This window comes from Phaenicophaeus curvirostris, chromosome 28 (genome assembly GCF_032191515.1).
Source record: "Phaenicophaeus curvirostris isolate KB17595 chromosome 28, BPBGC_Pcur_1.0, whole genome shotgun sequence".
Taxonomy (NCBI): Eukaryota; Metazoa; Chordata; class Aves; order Cuculiformes; family Cuculidae; genus Phaenicophaeus; species Phaenicophaeus curvirostris.
Genome location: NC_091419.1, coordinates 5,825,300 through 5,844,074, shown reverse-complemented (window position 1 = coordinate 5,844,074; position 18,775 = coordinate 5,825,300). Strand labels below are relative to the sequence as shown.

At 61.1% G+C, this 18,775-nt stretch overlaps 3 protein-coding genes across 3 annotated transcripts; 1 reads left to right on the top strand and 2 right to left on the bottom strand.

The window, feature by feature from the left end:
• The first annotated feature begins 1,932 nt into the window (after positions 1 to 1,932).
• RAB3A (RAB3A, member RAS oncogene family) lies at positions 1,933 to 7,433 on the top strand. The gene is made up of 5 exons (XM_069878192.1): positions 1,933 to 2,020; positions 3,917 to 4,144; positions 4,682 to 4,800; positions 5,111 to 5,235; positions 5,999 to 7,433. Exons 2-5 carry the CDS (start codon positions 3,917 to 3,919, stop codon positions 6,187 to 6,189), a joined length of 663 nt encoding a protein of 220 aa, XP_069734293.1. The 5' UTR covers positions 1,933 to 2,020; the 3' UTR covers positions 6,190 to 7,433.
• MPV17L2 (MPV17 mitochondrial inner membrane protein like 2) lies at positions 7,374 to 11,751 on the bottom strand. Its single transcript, XM_069878207.1, has 5 exons — positions 11,525 to 11,751; positions 9,628 to 9,798; positions 9,364 to 9,440; positions 8,711 to 8,839; positions 7,374 to 8,627 (listed from the first exon to the last, which is right to left on the bottom strand). Exons 1-5 carry the CDS (start codon positions 11,697 to 11,699, stop codon positions 8,562 to 8,564), a joined length of 618 nt encoding a protein of 205 aa, XP_069734308.1. The 5' UTR covers positions 11,700 to 11,751; the 3' UTR covers positions 7,374 to 8,561.
• Positions 11,752 to 14,092: 2,341 nt separating this feature from the next.
• On the bottom strand, positions 14,093 to 16,800 carry IFI30 (IFI30 lysosomal thiol reductase). The gene is made up of 7 exons (XM_069878187.1): positions 16,583 to 16,800; positions 15,743 to 15,922; positions 15,590 to 15,664; positions 15,412 to 15,507; positions 14,484 to 14,636; positions 14,290 to 14,358; positions 14,093 to 14,208 (listed from the first exon to the last, which is right to left on the bottom strand). Exons 1-7 carry the CDS (start codon positions 16,709 to 16,711, stop codon positions 14,143 to 14,145), a joined length of 768 nt encoding a protein of 255 aa, XP_069734288.1. The 5' UTR covers positions 16,712 to 16,800; the 3' UTR covers positions 14,093 to 14,142.
• Positions 16,801 to 18,775: the final 1,975 nt, after the last annotated feature.

The following is an 18,775-nucleotide window of genomic DNA, read 5'->3' as shown; positions in this document are numbered from 1 at the left end:
CTTTTACACCCTTTGCTTGGGCTGAGGAGCTGCAGCATCCTTGCACGGGGTCCGAATCTGGTTGAAAAAGCTATTTTACACCCTTCGTTTGGGCTGAGGGGCTGCGGCATCCATGCAAGGGGGCAGAATCTGGTTGAAAAAGGCCTTTTACACCCCTTGCTTGGACCGTGGGGCCACAACAACCATGCACGGGGGTAGAAGGTGGTTGAAAAAGGCCTTTTATACCCTTTTCTTGGGCCGAGGGGCTGCAGCATCCACACACAGAGGCAGAAGGTGGTTGAAAAAACCTGTTTTCATCCCTTGCTTGGGCTGAGGGGCTGCAGCATCCACGCAGCTGGGATGGTGATGGAGCACACGGGGAGGTGGAGGGCAGCACCCACGGCAGCCGAATCCAGCCCTGCAGAGCCCCAGAGAGCCAGGGGGGTCAGGATCCGTCCTCCCTCCTTTTCGAGTCCCTGCGGTGGCGAGGAGCCCCAGCGGAAGAGAAGCCCTTGAGTGCCCATCGCCCTCCCGCGAGGCTGCCATATGCCACGTCCCCTAATCCCCGCTGAGTGCGCAGGGCGAGCGAGGACACGGGGCTCAGGGGACGTGGCTGCCCACCTGTGCCCCCCGCCCCAGCTGGGCCGGGCACTGGGGTACTGGGAGCACTGGGGACACTGGGGACACTGGGGCCCTGGAAGCATGGGGAGCACTGGGAGTACTGGGGCTCCTGGAGGTACTGGGGGGCCTGGTATCCTGGGGGTACTGGAAGCATAGGGAGCACTGGGAGCACTAGGAGTACTGGGATACTGGGGGTACCAAAAGCATAGGGAGCACTGGGGGCCCTGGGATCCCTTGGAGTACTGGGATACTGGAAGCATAGGGAGCACTGGGGGCCCTGGAAGCACTGGCAGTACTGGGGTCCCTAGGAGTACTGCGAACACTGAGGACACTGGGAGTCCTAGGGGTACTGGGAGCCCTGAGAATACTGGGAGCACTGGTGGCCCTGGAAGCATGGGGAGCACTGGAGCCCCTAGGGGTAAGGGAACACTGGGGATACTGGGAGTCCTAGGGGTACTGGGAGCTCTGGGAATACTGGGAGCACTGGGGATACTGGGGGCCCTGGGAGTACTGGGGACTCTGGGAGCCTTAAGGGTACTGGGAGCCCTAGAGGTACTGGGAGCACTGGGGATACTGGGGGCCCTGGAAACAGTGGGAGCACTGGGGGTACTGGGGACACTGGGAATACTGGAAGCACTGTGGGCTATAGGGGTACTGGGAGCACTGGGGATACTGGGGGCCCTGGAAACAGCGGGAGCACTGGGAGTACTGGGGACACTGGGAGCATTGGTGGCCCTAGGGGTCCTGGGAGCCCTGGGGATACTGAGAATACTGGGAACACAGGGAGCACTGGGGACACTGGGAGTACAGGAGGCACAGGGAGCAACGGGAGCCCTGGGAATACTGCAGGCACTGGGGGCAGGGCGGGTACTACGGACCCTGGGAGCACTGGGAATACTGGGAGCACTGGGAATACTGGGAGCAGCGGGAATACTAGGAGGACTAGGCCTCCCCTCAAAGCCAGGTGCCCCAGTGAAAGGATGGGCTCAGGCTGCCCCCTGTGGCTGCAGGCCTGGGGGGTGCGGGGTCATGTCGCGATAGGGGAAGCTGCAAGGCCTCTCCCCCTTAGGTGGGGATGGCTCAGCCCCTCTCCCCCCCCCCCCACCCCCCTTGCTGCAATGGCGCGCCCCGCTCCCCCCCCACCGCGAGGCGATGGTGCAGCCCGCGCCCCCCGCGGTGCAGGCGGACCGTACCACCTCGCGCGGGGCGGAGGGGTGTAGTCCCACCGTCGCTCCAAGACCGGGGGGGGGGAATCAACACCTCCGGCCCTCGACCAATCACGGCGGGCGCGGGGCGCTGACGTCAGAGCTCATTTGCATACAAGGACCCGCCCCCCTGCGACGACGTCATCCGGGCTCTGCACCCGCCGGGGCGGCGCTGCTGCAGTCGCTGCGGGAGGAGGCGGCGCGAGCGGCTGGAGGTGAGCGGGGACCCCCCCCCTCCGACCCCCAACCCCATCCCGGCCCCCCCCCCACCCCAGAACCACCCCCCCAGCGCCCCCTCCCTCCTAGGGACCCCCCCCCCCCGAGCCCCTTTCCCCCAGCCCCCAGCTGGGCAGGTGGCAGGGGTGGAGGCTGCGGAGAGGGGGAGGAGATGCTGCAAAGGAGGAGGGGGGGGGGCGGGAGAAAGGGGGGAGCGAGGTCTCGGTGCACCGGGAGGGGGCCTGAAGGGAGGGGAGGGGGGGAGGCACCTCCCTGCAGTGCCCTGCAGTGTGTCCCCCCCCCACCTCCCCGCCCGCTGCACCTTGCATCACCCTGCATCCCCCCCCGGCATCGCCCGGCGTCGTCCAGTATCGCCCAGCATCCCCCCCAGCATCGTACAGCATCGCCCAGCATCCCTCCCAGCATCGCCCAGTATCGCCCAGCATCCCCCCCAGCATCGCCCAGCATCCCCCCCCCAGCATCGCCCAGTATTGCCCAGCATCGTCCTGCATCCCCCCCTCCAGTATTGTCCTGCATCCCCCCCCAGCATCGCCCAGTATCACCCAGCATCGCCCAGTATCACCCAGCATCGCCCAGCATCCCCCCGCAGCATCGTCCTGCATACCCCCCCTCCAGTATCATTCTTCATCCCCCCCCAGCATCCCCTCCCCAGCATCGCCCAGGATCCCCCCCAGTATTGCCCAGAATCCCCTGCTCCAGTATCATCCTGCATCCCCCCCTCCAGTATCGCCCAGCATCCCTCCCTCCAGTATCGCCCAGCATCCCTCCGCAGCATCGTCCTGCATCCCCGCCTCCAGTATTGCCCAGCATCCCCCCACCAGTATCATCCTTCATCCCCCCCAGTATCATTCTTCACCCCCCTCCCAGCATTGCCCAGCATCCCCCCCCAGCATCGCCCAGCATCCCCCCCAGTATTGCCCAGAATCCCCTGCTCCAGTATTGTCTTGCATCCCCCCCTTCCAGCATCGCCCTGCATCCCCCCCCAGCATCGCCCAGCATCCCCCCCCAGCATTGCCCAGCATCCCCCCCTCCAGTATCATCCTTCATCCCCCCCCAGTATCGCCCTGCACCCCCCCCCAGCATCACCCACTCCCCCCTGGACACTGCCCAGTGTCCCCCCGATCGTCACCCTGTGCCCCTCCCAGCTTCATTCTGCACCTCGAGCACCCGCTGTCCCCCCCCAGCGTCGCCCAGTGCTCCCCAATCATCACCCTGCACCCCCGAGTCATCCCCCTGCCCCCCCAGCAGTATCACACTGCTCTCCCCAGCATCACCCTGCACCCCCCAGCACCCCCAGGGTCCCTCTGCACCCCCCAGCATCACCCTGACCACCTGGCAGCCCCCCCACTCTTCTCAGCCCTGCCCAGTGCCCCCCCCCAAAGCCCAGCATCGATTACCCCCCTGCAGCCCCATCCCACCGTCACCCCTCAGCATCGCCCTGGCCCCCCCAGCGCCCCATCCCCAGTGCCCCTGGTCCCCCCTAGCCCTTGAGTGAGCCCCCACCCCCCTACAGCCCCCCCAGACCCTGCCACCCCCCCCATGCCATCTTGCAGGGGCGACACGGGAGGGGCCACAGCCCCCTGTGCTGCTGCCAGGGTCACCGCCACCCCCGTGCAGCCAAATCCCGGGGTTTGTGCCCCCCCTGGTTTGCCGTGGGCACCTCCTCGGGGTCCCTGCGCTGGGGTGGGGGGGACACGGGAGCCAGCCCTGTCAGCCTGAGGGGACGACACCGGGGCCGAGCGACAGGGACGGCACCAAATCGTGGCGTAACCGAGCCCGCGCTGCCACGAAACGGCTGCGTATCGCGGCGCTGGGGCCTGGATGCGGCCCCCACCCGCTGCCGTCCCCGTCACGGGCTCCTCTCCGCCTTGCAGATGGCGTCCGCTACCGACTCCCGCTATGGGCAGAAGGAATCCTCGGATCAGAACTTCGATTATATGTTCAAGATCCTGATCATCGGCAACAGCAGCGTAGGGAAAACCTCCTTCCTGTTCCGGTACGCCGACGACTCCTTCACACCCGCCTTCGTCAGCACCGTTGGCATCGACTTCAAGGTCAAGACCATCTACCGGAACGACAAGCGCATCAAGCTGCAGATCTGGGTGAGACCTGAGGGTCCCCACGGCGTGGGATCACGGAATGGGTTGGGTTGGAAGGGACCTCCAAGCCCATCCAGTCCCACCCCTGGGGCAGGGACACCTCCCGCTGGATCAGGGGCTCCAAGCCCCATCCAACCTGGCCTTGAACCCTCCCAGGGATGGGGCAGCCACGGCTTCTTTGGTGTTCAACCTGTTCTAGGGCCTCCTTATCCTCACAAGAAAACGTTTCTCCCTAAGATCTCATCTCAGTCTCCCCTCTTTCACCTCCAAACCATTCTCCTTTGTCCTCTCCCTGCCCTCCCTGATCACGAGCCCCTCCCCAGCTTTCCTGGAGCCCCTTTCAGTGCTGGAAGCTCCTCTAAGGTCTCCCCACAGCCTTTGGAGGACGTGGGGGCTGCTCCCCTCTTTGCCAGTGCTGGAAACACCAGGGATTCTTCTGAGGTGGATTGTGGTGGGGACGGAGTGCCCCGAGGGGCGAGGGGACCCTGTGAGCCCCCCGCGTTCCCGGCGGTGACGCGCGGCTCTCCTCGTCTCTCCTAGGACACAGCCGGGCAGGAGCGGTACCGCACCATCACCACCGCCTACTACCGCGGCGCCATGGGCTTCATCCTGATGTACGACATCACCAACGAGGAGTCCTTCAACGCCGTGCAGGACTGGTGAGCGCCTGAGTGGGCTTTGGAGACCCCCCTAAACACCCCCTCATCCTTCAGGGACATCCCTGAGCGCGGTGCTCATCCAGCCAGCTCTATCCCTCTGCCCCCAGGACCATCTTCATCCCTCCGGGGCTGCTCTCATCTTCTTCCTTGTCCCCTTCTGACCATCCTCATCCTCCCAGCACCATCCTCATCCTCCCAGCACCATCCTCATCCTCCCAGCACCATCCTTACCCCACAATACTGTCCCTATCCCCCCACCGAGTACCGTGCTCGTCCCCCTGCGTGATTTCTCTCTCTGCCTTCCCCCAAGGTCCACCCAGATCAAGACCTACTCCTGGGATAACGCCCAGGTCCTGCTGGTGGGGAACAAGTGTGACATGGAGGACGAGCGCGTCGTCTCCTCGGAGAAGGGCCGCCAGCTCGCCGAGCACCTGGGTGAGCATCTTTTCCGCAAATAACTTAATTAGGGGGCTTAATTCCCTCGCTGCGATTCTGCTGCATCAATGGCAGCGATGACTGGGCACCTAACGAGGACAAATAAGGTGTAATTAAGCTGCGAGCGTCAGGAGGCGATGCCGGTTTCTGGTATTGCTGAGAGGTGCCGGGTGGGGAAAATTTGGCATCCTGGGGTGGGTGCAGGGACGAGGCGCAGCCGGGTGATCCGGGTGGGTGGCACACGTGGTCCTTCTGTATCTAAGGAAGCGAGGAGGAGCTGGGAGACGTTTGTGCTGCTTAGTTGTTGGATGTGAGGTCAGCGTTCATAGAATCCTGGAATGGTTTGGGTTGGAAGGGACCTCAGAGCCCATCTAGTTCCATCTTGTCATGGGCAGGGACACCTCCCACTGGATCAGGGGCTCCAAGCCCCATCCAACCTGGCCTTGAACCCCTCCAGGGATGGGGCAGCCACCACTGCTCTGCGCAATTTCTTCCTGATTTCAGATCTAAATCTTCCCCCTTCCAATTTAAAGCCATTCTCCCTCATCCTATCACTCCCCACCCTTCAAAAATGTCTCTTCCCAGCTTCCCTGGAGCCCCTTTCAGTGCTGGAAGCTGCTCTAGGTTCTCCTAGAGTCTTTTCTTCTCCAGGCTGAACAACCCCAGCTCTCTCAGCCTGGGCTCCTACGGGAGGGGATCCATCCCTGATGCTTTTGTCTCGTGTGTGTGTGTGTGTGTGTGTGTCCCCTCCCTCGTTTCCCAGGTTTTGAGTTTTTTGAGGCCAGCGCCAAGGACAACATCAACGTCAAGCAGACCTTCGAGCGGCTGGTGGACATCATCTGCGAGAAGATGTCGGAGTCGTTGGACACGGCCGACCCGGCGGTCACCGGCGCCAAGCAGGGTCCCCAGCTCACGGACCAGCAGGCCCCCCCGCACCAGGACTGCGCCTGCTAGGGGCGACCCCCCCATCCCAAAAAAACCGGTCAGTGCACCCTCTCCTCCCCTCCCTCCCCCCGCTGAGCCCCTCTTCTCGGGGGGGGTGTCCCGCGGGGGCTTTTGCTGCTGATACCTCCGAAAGGGCTGCAGCCCCTCTAGGAGACCCCCCCCATTTGGTTAGGCTGTGCCCCCCCACCCCTTAATTTATTTTTAAGCCTGGGCTGGTAGGAGAAACCCCCCCTGTTCTGCTTTAGCTGCTCCACAAGCCCCCTTCTCCGCACTCACCACATTCCATCTGCTCCCATCGCCCCCCATTCCCGTCCCTCCCCTCCGTGGGGCTGCGACGGGACCCCCCAAACCCTCACGTCCCACCTGGGACTCCCCATCTCCCCCTCCCCAGCCTGGTGGAGGTTCCCCCGACCCTACCCAGAGAGCTCCTGGGGGCTCCTCGTGCCCGGCTCTCCCCTTCCCCCGCCCCGTGGATGGATATTTCCTAACTCTTGTTTATTTGTATAAATAGATGCTAATTTATGCTCCTGCCGTCTTCCTCCTTGTACATAAGAACGATCTCCTTGTAAATAGGCGTAGGAAGTGACGCTGTGCGCGTGACCTGCTGTGCTGTGGCCGTGATGGTGCATTGAGTTTCTTTTCCTCCATGTGGTAACCTTGCTTGTGAATATCTCTTTTAAATAAGGAAAAAAAAAATCTATTATTTAAAGGTTTAAAACACAAAAATACGATACCTGAGTGAGGCAGCCAAGCGAGCCGTAGCGAATTAGCTCAGGTTTGGGGATGGGGACCTTGGTGGAGCCCCCGGTTTCGGCTCTTGGAGCTTTGGTTTTGGCTCCGAGCGCCTCAATTTTGGCTCCTAGAGCTTCAGTTTTGGCTCTCAAAGCCTCAATTTTGGCTCTTGAAGCTTTGCAGTTGGCTAATTTGCTGCGGGGCGCTCGGCTCCTCCGTGTTCCTGTAGTACCGTGCTTCTGTGGAGACTGTGAATACGTGGATAATCCCATAGCGATTACAGACCCGCTGCCCTCTATTTATTTTTCTTGGAGCGCTGTGTCATTATTTTATGGATTTTCTCCCCCCTCCCAGACCCCGGTTCCATCTCCTTCCCCTTTTCCTATTTTTTGTGAAGTTTACTTCTGGAAGAGTTACACTGTACTGTACAAATGTCAAAAGTGTCAAAAAAAGCAGACAAATTTCCTAAAAATCACTGTATTAAAAGAAATGGTGTGAAGAAATAAATCGATGCTGATCACCGGTCCCTTGAGGTTGTTGCAGGGACACAGGGGATGATCCCTCCGCTCCGGGGCGGTAACCTTGGCCTCGTGGAGAGGAGCAGAAATGATCTTGTTTCTTAATTAGCATCCTGGTTTCTTAATTAGCATTCATTAAATGGGTCCTGGGGTGGGAAGGGTGGTCCCAGCTTCGGGGTGTGGGGCGGGAAGGGTGAAGACAAGTAACTAAGGCACCGAGTTAAGCTTTTAAGGGTAAAAACCACCCCAAGCTTAGGTGGTTTTCATCACTGCTGGAAATATTCCAGGTGCTGGGGCGAGGGTCCGGCTTCCTCAGGGCTGGAATGAGAATCGTGGAATGTTTTAGGGTGAAAGGGACCTCCAAGCCCATCCAGTCCCACCCTGTGCCATGCGCAGGGACACCTCCTGCTGGGTCTGGTTGCTCCCAGCCCCATCCAGTCTGGCTTTGAGCACCTCCAGGGCTGGGGCAGCCGCGAGGAGCTGGGAGCCGCGGTTCCGATCCTACAAAATTCTTTGCCTTAGAAACCCCCAACCCCTCCTGTGTCGGCTCTGCCGGAGCAGCTGCCGGCGCTCGCACCGCTATTTTTAAACAACCTGGGCGGCCGCAGCCCCCGCGCGGCAGCGGGGAGGTGGGTGCGAGGGGGAGCAGAAAGGAGCCGAGGCAGCGGGCGCAGGGGAACGCGAGGGCTTTCTGCCTTTAGCTCCAAGGGGAAAAAACAGCAAGGAAAGGGCTGCACGGGGAGCAGAGGGTCTGCATCCCCCTACCCAGCAGCGGAAGCACGGCAGAGACACAGGTAGCTGGCACTGCTGAAGGAAAAAGGGAGCTGGAGGGGCATAAGGGGCCAGCCTCGCGCTTGGGAAGGGATAAAAACCTGGCTGCAGGTGGAGGGGAGACCCTCCGCGGGGCACTGATGGCAAAGCAGGGCTGGGGCAGCCCCTCTGCCTCGGTAACACAGGCTGTCATGATGAGAAATCAGCTTTCCTAGCAAGCCTGACGTGAGAGTGGTTAGAAATACACCCCCAGCCCCTCGCTGCGATGAGCCACTGAGATAAGATCCACGCAGGCCGCTGTGGGCTCAGGCCATCGCTTAGTTCCTTGCAGGAACCTCCCAAAACGGCGCAGCTGCCTCCCTACGCCCCGACGTTGCGCTGGTTCTCACGCGGGGAGTCGCGCTCAGCGCTCGGAGGGCTGCTAGGCTGGAAAAGAAAAGAGAAACAAGGTGTGTTTGGCGCAAGCCCAGCAGGGCACGGCCGCGTGGCACCGCGGCGTTGGTGCTCACCCTGTGCTTGAGGTAGGACAGGTAGGTGTCCCAGCCCAGCGTGATCACGTTGACGTAAATCACCCGGTACTTAGGTGGGACGAAGAGGAAATTCAGGAGCTGAGCTGCCGGCCAGAAGCACCAATCCGCCTGCCAGGAGCAAATCATGGAATTGTGAACGGTTTGGGTTGGAAGGGACCTCAAAGCCCACCCAGTCCCACCCCCTGCCATGAGCAGGGACACCTCCCACTGGATCAGGGGCTCCAAGCCCCATCCAACCTGGCCCTGAACCCCTCCAGGGATGGGGCAGCCACCCCTGCTCTGGGCAACCTGGGCCAGGGCCTCCCCACCCTCACAGCAAAACATTTTCTCATGATACCTAACCTAAATCTCCCTTCTTTTAACTGAAAACCGTTCCCCCTCATCCCATCCCTGCCCTCCCTGATCCAGAGCCCCTCCCCAGCCTTCCTGGAGCCTCTTTCAGTGCTGGAAGCTGCTCTAAGGTCTCCCTACAGCCTTCTCTTCTCCAGGCTCAACTACCCCGGCTCTCCCTCGGCTGGTATCATCCTCCTCCTTTTCCCTTTCCTATTTTTTGCGTTGTTCACTTATGGAAGAGCAGCCAGTTGCTCCCTGCCAGAGCCTGACAGGAGGGATCACTCGGGGCAGGGATTTACCTTGTAGAACTCCCAAAATTTCTCCTTCAGCTCTTCCCAGCTTTCCTCCACGGTCTGGCCTTCCAGCGTGCCCATACCTGCAGGACAGACGGACATCAGCGGGGATGGGAGAGGATGGAATTGCCACCTCAGTGCCTCCAACCCCCGTACCGTGTGATCAGCAGGAGGGTGTGAGTCCCAGAAAACCCCCATTTGCCCCAGGAAAACCCCCATTTGCCCCGTGAGGGGAATCCCACCAGCACCGATGCTTCAGCAGCCGCGTACCCAGGAAATACCAGGCACCCAGGACGGGCGATGCCACCAGCTGATCGATGAAGACTTTCTTCAGGACAGTTTTCATTCCTCGTACGCCCTGGGCCGGGAAGGCGGCGTCCAGCCAGAGGTACCAGTAGTGCATCAGCGGGCCCATGCTGCAGCCGACAGCGAACATGCGACCTGCAACACAACACCGCCCCGCAGCCGTGAATTATTTATGGGACCCCCCGAAAGCGGATCTGGCTCCGGGGAAGGCACAAAGGAAGCGTGGCTGAGTGTGGGGCCGGAGAGCTGGGCCCTAATGCATAGAATCCTGCGATGGAGGGGTGGGAAGAGCCTTCAGGAGTTCATCCCACTGCATCAGGGTCCTCTCCAGTATGGAATCGGTCTGGGTCAGCTGGATCTCTCCCGAGAAGGAGACTCCGTGCTCCACCACCTGCATAGGGCAAAGGTTTTCTAGCATGTCCAGGTAGAACTTCCCGTGCTCAAGTTTGTGGCCGGTGCCCCTTGTCCTGTCACTGAGCTCCAGTTCGTGCCCAGTGCCCTTTGTCCTGTCGCTGGGCACCACTAAGCAGAGTCTGCCCCCTCCTCCTGCCTCCTGCCCTCCGGATATGGATCAGTGTCGATGGGATCCCCTCTCCAGGCTGAACAAACCCAGGTCCTTCAGCCTCTCCTCCTAAGAGATGCTCCAGTCCCCATCATCTCCGTGCCCTCTGCGGGGCTCTCTCCAGTCGTTCCTGGTCTTTCCTGAGCTGGGGAGCCGAGGGCTGGACACAGGACTTGGATGGGGCCTCCCTAGGGCAGAGCAGAGGGGGAGGAGAACACCCCTCACCTGCTCCCCATGCTCTTCTCCATCACCCCAAGATCCCTTTAGCCACCAGCGTCACATTCCACTCATGGTGGGCTTGGAGAGCCGCTTCCTAGCTGCTCAGCCCTCACCTCTATTGCTGCCTGGAGTTGTGCACAACTTCCTATGCTAACAAGCACGGTTTAAATGAGAATCATAGAATCACCAGGTTGGAAGAGACCCACCGGATCATCGAGTCCAACCATTCCCATCAAACACTAACCCATGTCCCTCAGCACCTCGTCCACCTGGCCCTTAAACCCCTCCAGGGAAGGGGACTCGACCCCCTCCCTGGGCAGCCTCGGACAGGGACCAATCACCCTTTCCATGAAATAGTTCATCCTGATGCCCAGCGTGACCCTCCCCTGGTGGAGCTTGAGGCCATTCCCTCTCATCCTGTTCCCTGTCCCTTGGGAGAAGAGCCCAGCTCCCTCCTCTCCACAACCTCCTTTCAGGGAGTTGGAGAGAGCAATGAGGTCTCCCCTCAGCCTCCTCTTCTCCAGGCTAAACACCCCCAGCTCTCTCAGCTGCTCCTCTTCTTCTCCAGCCCCCTCCCCAGCTTCGTTGCTCTTCTCTGGACTCGCTCCAGAGCCTCAACATCCTTCTTGTGGTGAGGGGCCCAGAACTGAACACAGGATTCGAGGAGCGGTCTCCCCAGTGCCGAGTCCAGAGGGAGAAGAACCTCCCTGGCCCTGCTGGCCACGCCGTGTCTGATCCAAGCCAAGATGCCATTGGCCTTCTTGGCCACCTGGGCCACTGCTGGCTCCTGTTCAACCAACACCCCCAGGTCCTTCTCCTCCAGGCAGTTTCCAGCCAGACTTCTCCTACCCCGGAGCTGCTCAGGGTTGTTGTGCCCCAAGTGCAGGACCCGGCACTTGGCCTCGTTAACCCTCATCCCATTGGTCTCAGCTCACGGATCCAGCCTGTTCAGATCCCTTTGGAGCCTCCCGACCCTCCAGCAGATCCACACTTCCACCCAGCTTAGTGCCAGCTGCAAACTTGCTAAAGGGAGGTGCTACGAGGTGCGAGGTTGTCCCCCCCTCTCCCCGTGCCCGTTACCTGTGCGGGCGAGCTGCTGCTGGCTCTCGGGGTGCCGCCGGCGGTGCCAGGCCTGCTGCAGCGTGTCGCCAGCGGCCAGCAGCGCGCCGCAGCTCGCCGTGTTGGTCAGCAGCAGCAGGCGGCCCCTCAACAGCGGCTTCCAGCCCCGCAGCAGCCGCCGGCCTCGCGCCAGCATCCTGCGAGCACAGAACCCCCCGCAGAGGGGGGTCAGCGGGGACCGAGACCCCCACAGCCCCCCCGGTTCCCCTCCCTGGAACAGCCCCAGCATCCTCATGGCCCCAGTTCTCCCAGTTCCCTCAGTCCTCCCTGTGCCCCCCAGTTCCTCCTAAGCTCCTCAGTTCCCCTTGTACCCCTCAGTTTCCCTTGTGCCCCCCAGTTCCCCCAGTTCTTCCAGTTCCCTTTGTACCCCTAGTTCTCCCAGTCCTCCCTGTGCCCCCCAGTTCCCCCTATGCTCCCCAGTTCCCCCCATGCTCCCCAGTTCCCCTTGTACCCCCCAGTTCTCCCCAGTTTCCCTTGTGCCCCCCAGTTCTTCCAGTTCCCTTTATACCCCTAGTTCTCCCAGTCCTCCCCGTGCCCCCCAGTTCCCCCTATGCTCCCCAGTTCCCCCCCGTGCTCCCCAGTTCCCCCTGTGCCCCCCAGTTCCCCCCGTGTCCCCCAGTTCTCCCACTGCTCCCCAGTTCTCCCTGTACCCCCCAGTTCCCCCTGTGCCCCCCAGTGCTCCCCATTTCTCCCTGTGCCCCCCAGTTCTCCCCAGTTCCCCCATTTCTCCCAGTTCCCCTTGTATCCCCCAGTTTTCCCACTTCCCCTTGTGCCCCCCAGTTCCCCCGTATCCCCCAGTTCTCCCAGTGCTCCCCAGTTCTCCCTGTGCCCCCCAGTTCTCCCAGTTCCCCTTGTATCCCCCAGTTTTCCCACTTCCCCTTGTGCCCCCCAGTTCCCCCTGTGCCCCCCAGTTATCCCACTGCTCCCCAGTTCTCCCCGTACCCCGCAGTTCCCCCTGTGCCCCCCAGTGCTCCCCATTTCTCCCTGTGCCCCCCAGTTCTCCCCAGTTCCCCCATCTCTCCCAGTTCCCCTTGTATCCCCCAGTTCCCCCGTATCCCCCAGTTCTCCCAGTGCTCCCCATTTCTCCCTGTGCCCCCCAGTTCTCCCAGTTCCCCTTGTATCTCCCAGTTTTCCCACTTCCCCCTGTGCCCCCCAGTTCCCCCTGTGCCCCCCAGTTATCCCACTGCTCCCCAGTTCTCCCCGTGCTCCCCAGTTCCCCCGTATCCCCCAGTGCTCCCCATTTCTCCCCAGTTCTCCCAGTTCCCCTTGCATTCCCCCATTTTCCCACTTCCCCTAGTGCTCCCCAGTTCCCCCGTATCCCCCAGTGCTCCCCATTTCTCCCTGAGCTCCCCAGCTCCCCCATTTCTCCCAATTACCCCTGTGCCCCCCAGTTCTCCCAGTGCTCTCCAGTTCCCCCTGTACCCCCCAGTGCTCCCCAGTTCCCCCAGTTCTCCCAGTGCTCCCCAGTTCCCCTTGTATCCCCCAGTTTTCTTAGTTCCCCCTGTGCTCCCCAGTTCTCCCCGTGTCCCCCAGCTCTCCCACTGCTCCCCAGTTCCCCCGTATCCCCCAGTTCTCCCCGTGCCCCCCAGTTCTCCCAGTTCCCCCTGTGCCCCCCAGTTCCCCCATTCCCCCCCCCGCTCACCCCCCGCGCTGCCGCTACCGCCTCCCGGGGCCGCGGCCCCGCCCCGGCTCGGCAACTTCCGCTTCCGGCGGCCGCCATGACACCTACCGAGGCACCGAGGGGCCGCCATGACACCTACCGAGGCTGCATCCAAAGCAGCGCGGCCTGCAGGGAGGGAGGGGATTGTCCCCTCTGTTCCTCTCCTGGGAGGCCTCAGCTGGAGGATCGTGTCCAGTTCTGGAATCCTCAGCATAAGAAGGAGATGGAGCTGTTGGAACGGGGCCAGAGGAGGCTACGAGGGTGATGTGAGGGCTGGAGAACCTCCCGTACGAGGCCAGGCTGAGAGAGTTGGGGTTGTTCAGCTTGGAGAAGAGAAGACTCTGAGGAGACCTTAGAGCAGCTTCCAGAACCTGAAGGGGCTACAAGAAAGCTGGGGAGGGGCTGTTCACAAAGGCTTCGAGTGATAGGACGAGGGGCGAAGGGGATAAACTGGAGAGGGGCAGATTTAGGCTGGACATAAAGAAGAATTTCTTCCCCATGAGAGTGGGGAAGCCCTGGCCCAGGTTGCCCAGAGCAGGGGTGGCTGCCCCATCCCTGGAGGGGTTCAAGGCCAGGTTGGATGGGGCTTGGAGCCCCTGATCCAGTGGGAGGTGTCCCTGCCCATGGAAGAGGTTGGAACTGGATGGGCTTTGAGGTCCTTTCCAACTCAAATTATTCTATGGTTCTATATACTCCCCCCTTACATGCATGTGGATCATTAGAAAAGACCTTACAGATCATCAGCTCCAACTGTGCCCACCCACTATTAAATCATGCCCCCAGGCACCTCATCTACCTGCTTTCTGAACATCTCTAGGGCTGGAGACTCAACCTCCCCTCACCGCCCCAACACACCACTCTGGAGCCTCTTGTTTTTCCACAAAACCATGGATTTTATTGGCTGCTCCCACGCCGTCTGTCAGAGCCGGCATCGGGCTGGGGCCATTGCGTTCCGCGAGCCCCCACAGGCCTCGGGCTTCTCCCCCTGCCAGAGAGCAGCTGGTAGCACCTCGCTGGGAAGGGGACACGCTCCCCAAGCCCCAACGCCCCCCAGACCCCGTCCCACCTGGTAGAGGCGGCAGATGAGCCTCAGCAGCGACGCCTCGGCTTGCGCCTGCACCTGATCCGAGTGCTCCTGTGTTGGGGGAGACGGGGCTGCTCTGAGAGGGCTTCTCCATCCCCCAGCCCCGTCTGGTGTGTCCTGTGTGTGTCCCCAACCCCTACCCCAGCCCTGCGTGGTGTCCCCCCGCCGTGCTGTACCCCGTTGATGACGAGCCAGGGCACGTATTGGTGCGGGGGGTCCAGCGCCTCGGTCAGCTGGGCGTTACGGTGCATCAGGGCGGCCCCCACGTCCCCCTGCACGCAGGCGGCGATGCGATCCTTGTCCAGCTGCGGCGCGTAGACCTGCAGGCACTGTGGGGACAAGACGGGGACGTGAAGGGGACAAGGAGAGCCCCATGGTGGGGTGCAGACCTGCAGGCACTGTCAGGAACAGGGGGGACAAGCCTTATGAGGAGCCGACTGAGGGAGCTGGGGGTGTTTAGCCTGGAGAAGAGGAGGCTGAGGGGAGACCTCATTGCTCTCTCCAACTCCCTGAAAGGAGGTTGTGGAGAGGAGGGAGCTGGGCTCTTCTCCCAAGGGACAGGGGACAGGACGAGAGGGAATGGCCTCAAGCTCCTCCAGGGGAGGGTCAGGCTGGACATTAGGAAAAAAATTTTCACGAAAAGGGTCATTGGTCCCTGGCAGAGGCTGCCCAGGGAGGGGGTTGAGTCCCCTTCCCTGGAGGGGTTTAAGGGACGGGTGGACGAGGTGCTGAGGGACATGGGTTAGTGATTGATGGGAACGGTTGGACTCGATGATCCCGTGGGTCTCTTCCAACCTGGTGATTCTGTGATTCTACAATTCTATGAAGGGGACAAGGACAGCCCCATGGCGGGGTGCAGCCCTGCAGGCACAGCCAGGAAAAGGGGGGATGTGGGGAGCTCAAAGGGGATGGGGATGGCCCCATGGCTGGTGTAGACCTGCAGACATTGCTGAGAAAAGCGGGGACACACAGGGAAGTTGGGGGACAGGGATGACCCCACGGCAGGCGTAGAACTGCAGGTGTTGCCAGGGATGGGAAGGGGACACGGGGTGGCCCCGTTGGGGGCAGTGGGACACACAGGGAGGCCAGGGGACAAGGACATACAGCCTCCAGGTTCTTGGTGACGGAGCTGCCTGACTCCAGGCAGAAGATGACGGGGAAGTAGGTGCTGAAATCCTTGGCTTCATGCATCAAGCAGGCCTACAACGATGGGGCAGGTGGTGAGGGGACACCGAACCTGCCCCCATGCTGGCACCGTGGGGACAGGAACCATCCGTGTCACCTCGATCATGTTGCCCAAGCACTCCTCTGGGCCGTGCTGGCACTGGAAGTCCCACTTGCCGCTGACATTCCTCTCCTGCAGGACCAACCGGTCTGAGCGGGGCCGGTGGCAGCGGGACGAGCGCCCACGGCACCGGCTGGGGCCAACTCCTACCTTGGCGTTGCCGTAGGGCACCAGGGTGATGTTGAGGACCTGGCTGGGCAGCAGCAACCAGGTGGTGAAGAGCTGCTGGGCCAGGAACGTGCGGCACGCGGGGCACAGGCTCTCGTAGAACAGGCTCAGCTCCACGGGGGCGGCCGCCGGGCGCGAGAGGTTGGCGCAGCGGCTCTCTGCCTGCGTGCGGGAAGGTTTCGGGGTACGCGGTGGGGGTTACGGCTGCAGCCCCCCCCCCTCCTGTATTTGCAGGGGATGGGGTAAAGCTCCTGGCGTGTGGGGCAGGAGGAGGATGAGGGGTGTGGGGCAGCTGGGAGGGAAGTGAGAGCGGCTGCAGCATCCCAGGCGCTGCCGGCACGCAGCACCGGGGCTTTCCAAGCGAACTTCCCCAAAATATTTCTGGAGAAAACATATCTGGGGGCGCTGAGCCGGGGCACAGGCCAGCACCTGCTACCAGTGGTGGCTGCAGCCCCATGGGGCTCTGGGGTGCTGCCGGACCCCCCTGTCACAGTGTTGTCACCATCCAGGGCAGAATAAGCTGAAAAGCTGTTTTATGCTGAAAAAGCAGAAGTGCCAGCGGCGCCCAGGGAAGGGTCGGGGTTCAGCGGCCTCGCGGTGCTTCTTGGGGACGCTGGTCAGAGCTCCAGGGGCTCCGAGCATCCCCACGGCGCGCCAGCCTGTGCCACAGGGATGCTCAGAGCCGGCACTTGCACCGCGTTCCGTGTGTGGATGATCCCTGCAGACCCCAGCCCCGCTCCCCGGGCCCCCAGCCCCACACGTGCTGTCCTGGCACGCCGCGTGCCCTCCGTGGGCAGCCGGGGTGGCCCTGGCAGCTCTGACCTGGCAGGCGACGGCGATCTCCGGCGAGCTGCACCAGAGGTGGGCTGGGTAGTCACAGCCGGGGAAGGCCACCCCGAGCCCCAGCAGGGCCACCAGCGCCACGAGAGCCGGCGGCACCGCGGGGGCCATGGGGACGGTGGGGTTGGCGCGGAGGCGAGCCCGTCCCGGCGAGGACTTTTAAAGCCTGGTTACACCCGCCTCCGCGCGCCCTTCCTGCCTTGCTCAACCGGCCTCCTCATGTGACGCCAACGCTGCTGACTCACACGGGGCTGCCACGCTCCGGCCACCGTGTCCCGCTGTCCCCCGAGTCGGAGCTTTGGGAATCGAGGATTTGGGGTCCCAGCTTTGGGATCGCAGCCCAGACGCTTTCCCCACAGGTTGCGACGCATCAGGGGTAGAAATCCAACCCCGTTCAGCCCACGCTCGGCGTCTCCCAACAAAAAGCGAGGGGCTCCGTGCGAGACCCTCACCGCCGTCTGCTGAGCCCCCCTAGCTCGGTGCCGAAGGACCCCCGGCTGGCAGCTCCGGGTGCGGGTGCGCAGCCCAAAATACCCTCTGCACTTATTTCTAGGGCCGAGCGTGGAGGAACCTCGTACTTCTGAACTGCTTGTAGTTGCCCTTTCTAGTCATTTCTTGCCCCTTCGGGCCCGGCCCCCGCGTGACCCAGTCAATTACAGTTTGAATTTCAGCTTTGGTTAGGTTTTTCTTCATGGAAAAATGAGCAGGTGTATTATTTTAAGAACCACTGTGATATCTGTAAGCAAAGCTAGACTCACCGATAGGGCTGTAGGGCAAAAGAGGGGGAAAAGGTTTTAATCTAATGTTCCAGAAGCCAAAATATCTCTTAATTTTGTCTTACTAGGAAGCTAAACTTGAGGCTGACTGCAATGCATGGATACTCTGTAAAAATAAGAATCATGGTGCTTCATAAATATCTCTACGAAAAGCTTCTAGCGGTATCTGAATACACTGGTACGAGCTGGTATCTTTATTACAAAATAGAGTTTCCTGAATCTAATTTCAAGGATTTTTGTGAGAAGACTAGGCTAACCCTATAGATCTTTTAGTGCAACGCAACAGACCCAGCAGAAGGAAATTTTAAGAGCCTATTGAATCCCCAGAGTTAGACAACATATTACATAAGGTAGTAATGCCAGTAATTGATAGTGATGCCGGGCTCAGCACCGGCTGAGCGATGGGTCACATCCTGCACCCAGCCCAGGAGCCCCAACGCCTCCTCGTTTCCGCTGCCCCGGTGTTATCGCCCCTCCCGCAGAGATCCCCGCAGCCATTGCATCAATTGTGGTTGTTTTATTTCCTTTTTTATGTGTTTTTTTTTGGTTGTTTTTCGTGGTTTTTTTTTTGAAGTACCGTACAAAAAAAAAAAAAAAAAAATCCTCTGACAGTAACAAATACTGGGTTTACATTAGTAAACATCAACAGAAAGAGCATAGAGAACTACTGCTGGTAACGAAGAGCTGAAGTGGCGAGTTATTCGTTATTGCATATACCTAGGGACTAACATCTCGGGAGCGCTCAGGCGGCCGCCACGTCCTCTCCGAGCACAAAAGCCACCGGTGACACCACAGCCCTCGCAGGGGTCACACGGGGCAGCACGGAGCGTCCTGAGCCGGGACACGGAGGGACGAGCCCCAAGGTGTCCCAGGACGGCCACGTGGCACCCACAGGATGGGGTTGGGGGACACTGGGGGGTGGGTCACAAGCAGCAAAGCAAGAGCCCAAGGCCTCAAAACGCGGCGCCGCTGGGTTCCTCCGGCAGCGCCAAGAGCACAAGCGAAAGCAGCAAAGGACTAATCACAACCAGCGTATTCCAGGGGAGCTGCAGGGAGCTCAGGGCTTCCAGCCCAGGTGGAGACGAGGGAAAAGCTGCGTTTCAGGGAGCAGAGCCAAGCACTGTCAGGGAAAGGCAGCCCTGGGGAAGGGCACTTTCCTCCTCGTTGCATACAGGACTGGCAAGCAGAGACCCCTGTGCTCACACTGAGCTGCCCCCGCTCCTGGGGAGAAAGGGGCTCCAGCAAGGCAGCAGGAAGGGGGAGAAAAGCAGAAATTCAGCCAAAAGGGTAAAAAAACCACTGTCACAGCAAGCTGGAATTTCCCTGGCCATCAGAGCCGGGGTAAGCACCAAGCGAAGTGTTGAGATAGGCGATGGCTTGAAGCTGGGACGCTGCCCTG

Bases quoted from the DNA above. Each gene is read 5' to 3' on its own strand.
- IFI30 (XM_069878187.1), bottom strand. From the start codon at position 16,711: ATGGCCCCCGCGGTGCCGCCGGCTCTCGTGGCGCTGGTGGCCCTGCTG. The intron at 15,923-16,582 runs GTCAGAGCTGCC...TCCCGCACGCAG, and splicing joins AGATCGCCGTCGCCTGCCAG to GCAGAGAGCCGCTGCGCCAA. The intron at 15,508-15,589 runs GTGACACGGATG...CCATCGTTGTAG, and splicing joins GCTTGGGCAACATGATCGAG to GCCTGCTTGATGCATGAAGC.
- RAB3A (XM_069878192.1), top strand. From the start codon at position 3,917: ATGGCGTCCGCTACCGACTCCCGCTATGGGCAGAAGGAATCCTCGGAT. The intron at 4,145-4,681 runs GTGAGACCTGAG...CGTCTCTCCTAG, and splicing joins GCATCAAGCTGCAGATCTGG to GACACAGCCGGGCAGGAGCG. The intron at 4,801-5,110 runs GTGAGCGCCTGA...CCTTCCCCCAAG, and splicing joins TTCAACGCCGTGCAGGACTG to GTCCACCCAGATCAAGACCT.
- MPV17L2 (XM_069878207.1), bottom strand. From the start codon at position 11,699: ATGCTGGCGCGAGGCCGGCGGCTGCTGCGGGGCTGGAAGCCGCTGTTG. The intron at 9,441-9,627 runs GTACGCGGCTGC...TCTGTCCTGCAG, and splicing joins GGGTGCCTGGTATTTCCTGG to GTATGGGCACGCTGGAAGGC. The intron at 8,840-9,363 runs GTAAATCCCTGC...TGCTCCTGGCAG, and splicing joins AATTTTGGGAGTTCTACAAG to GCGGATTGGTGCTTCTGGCC.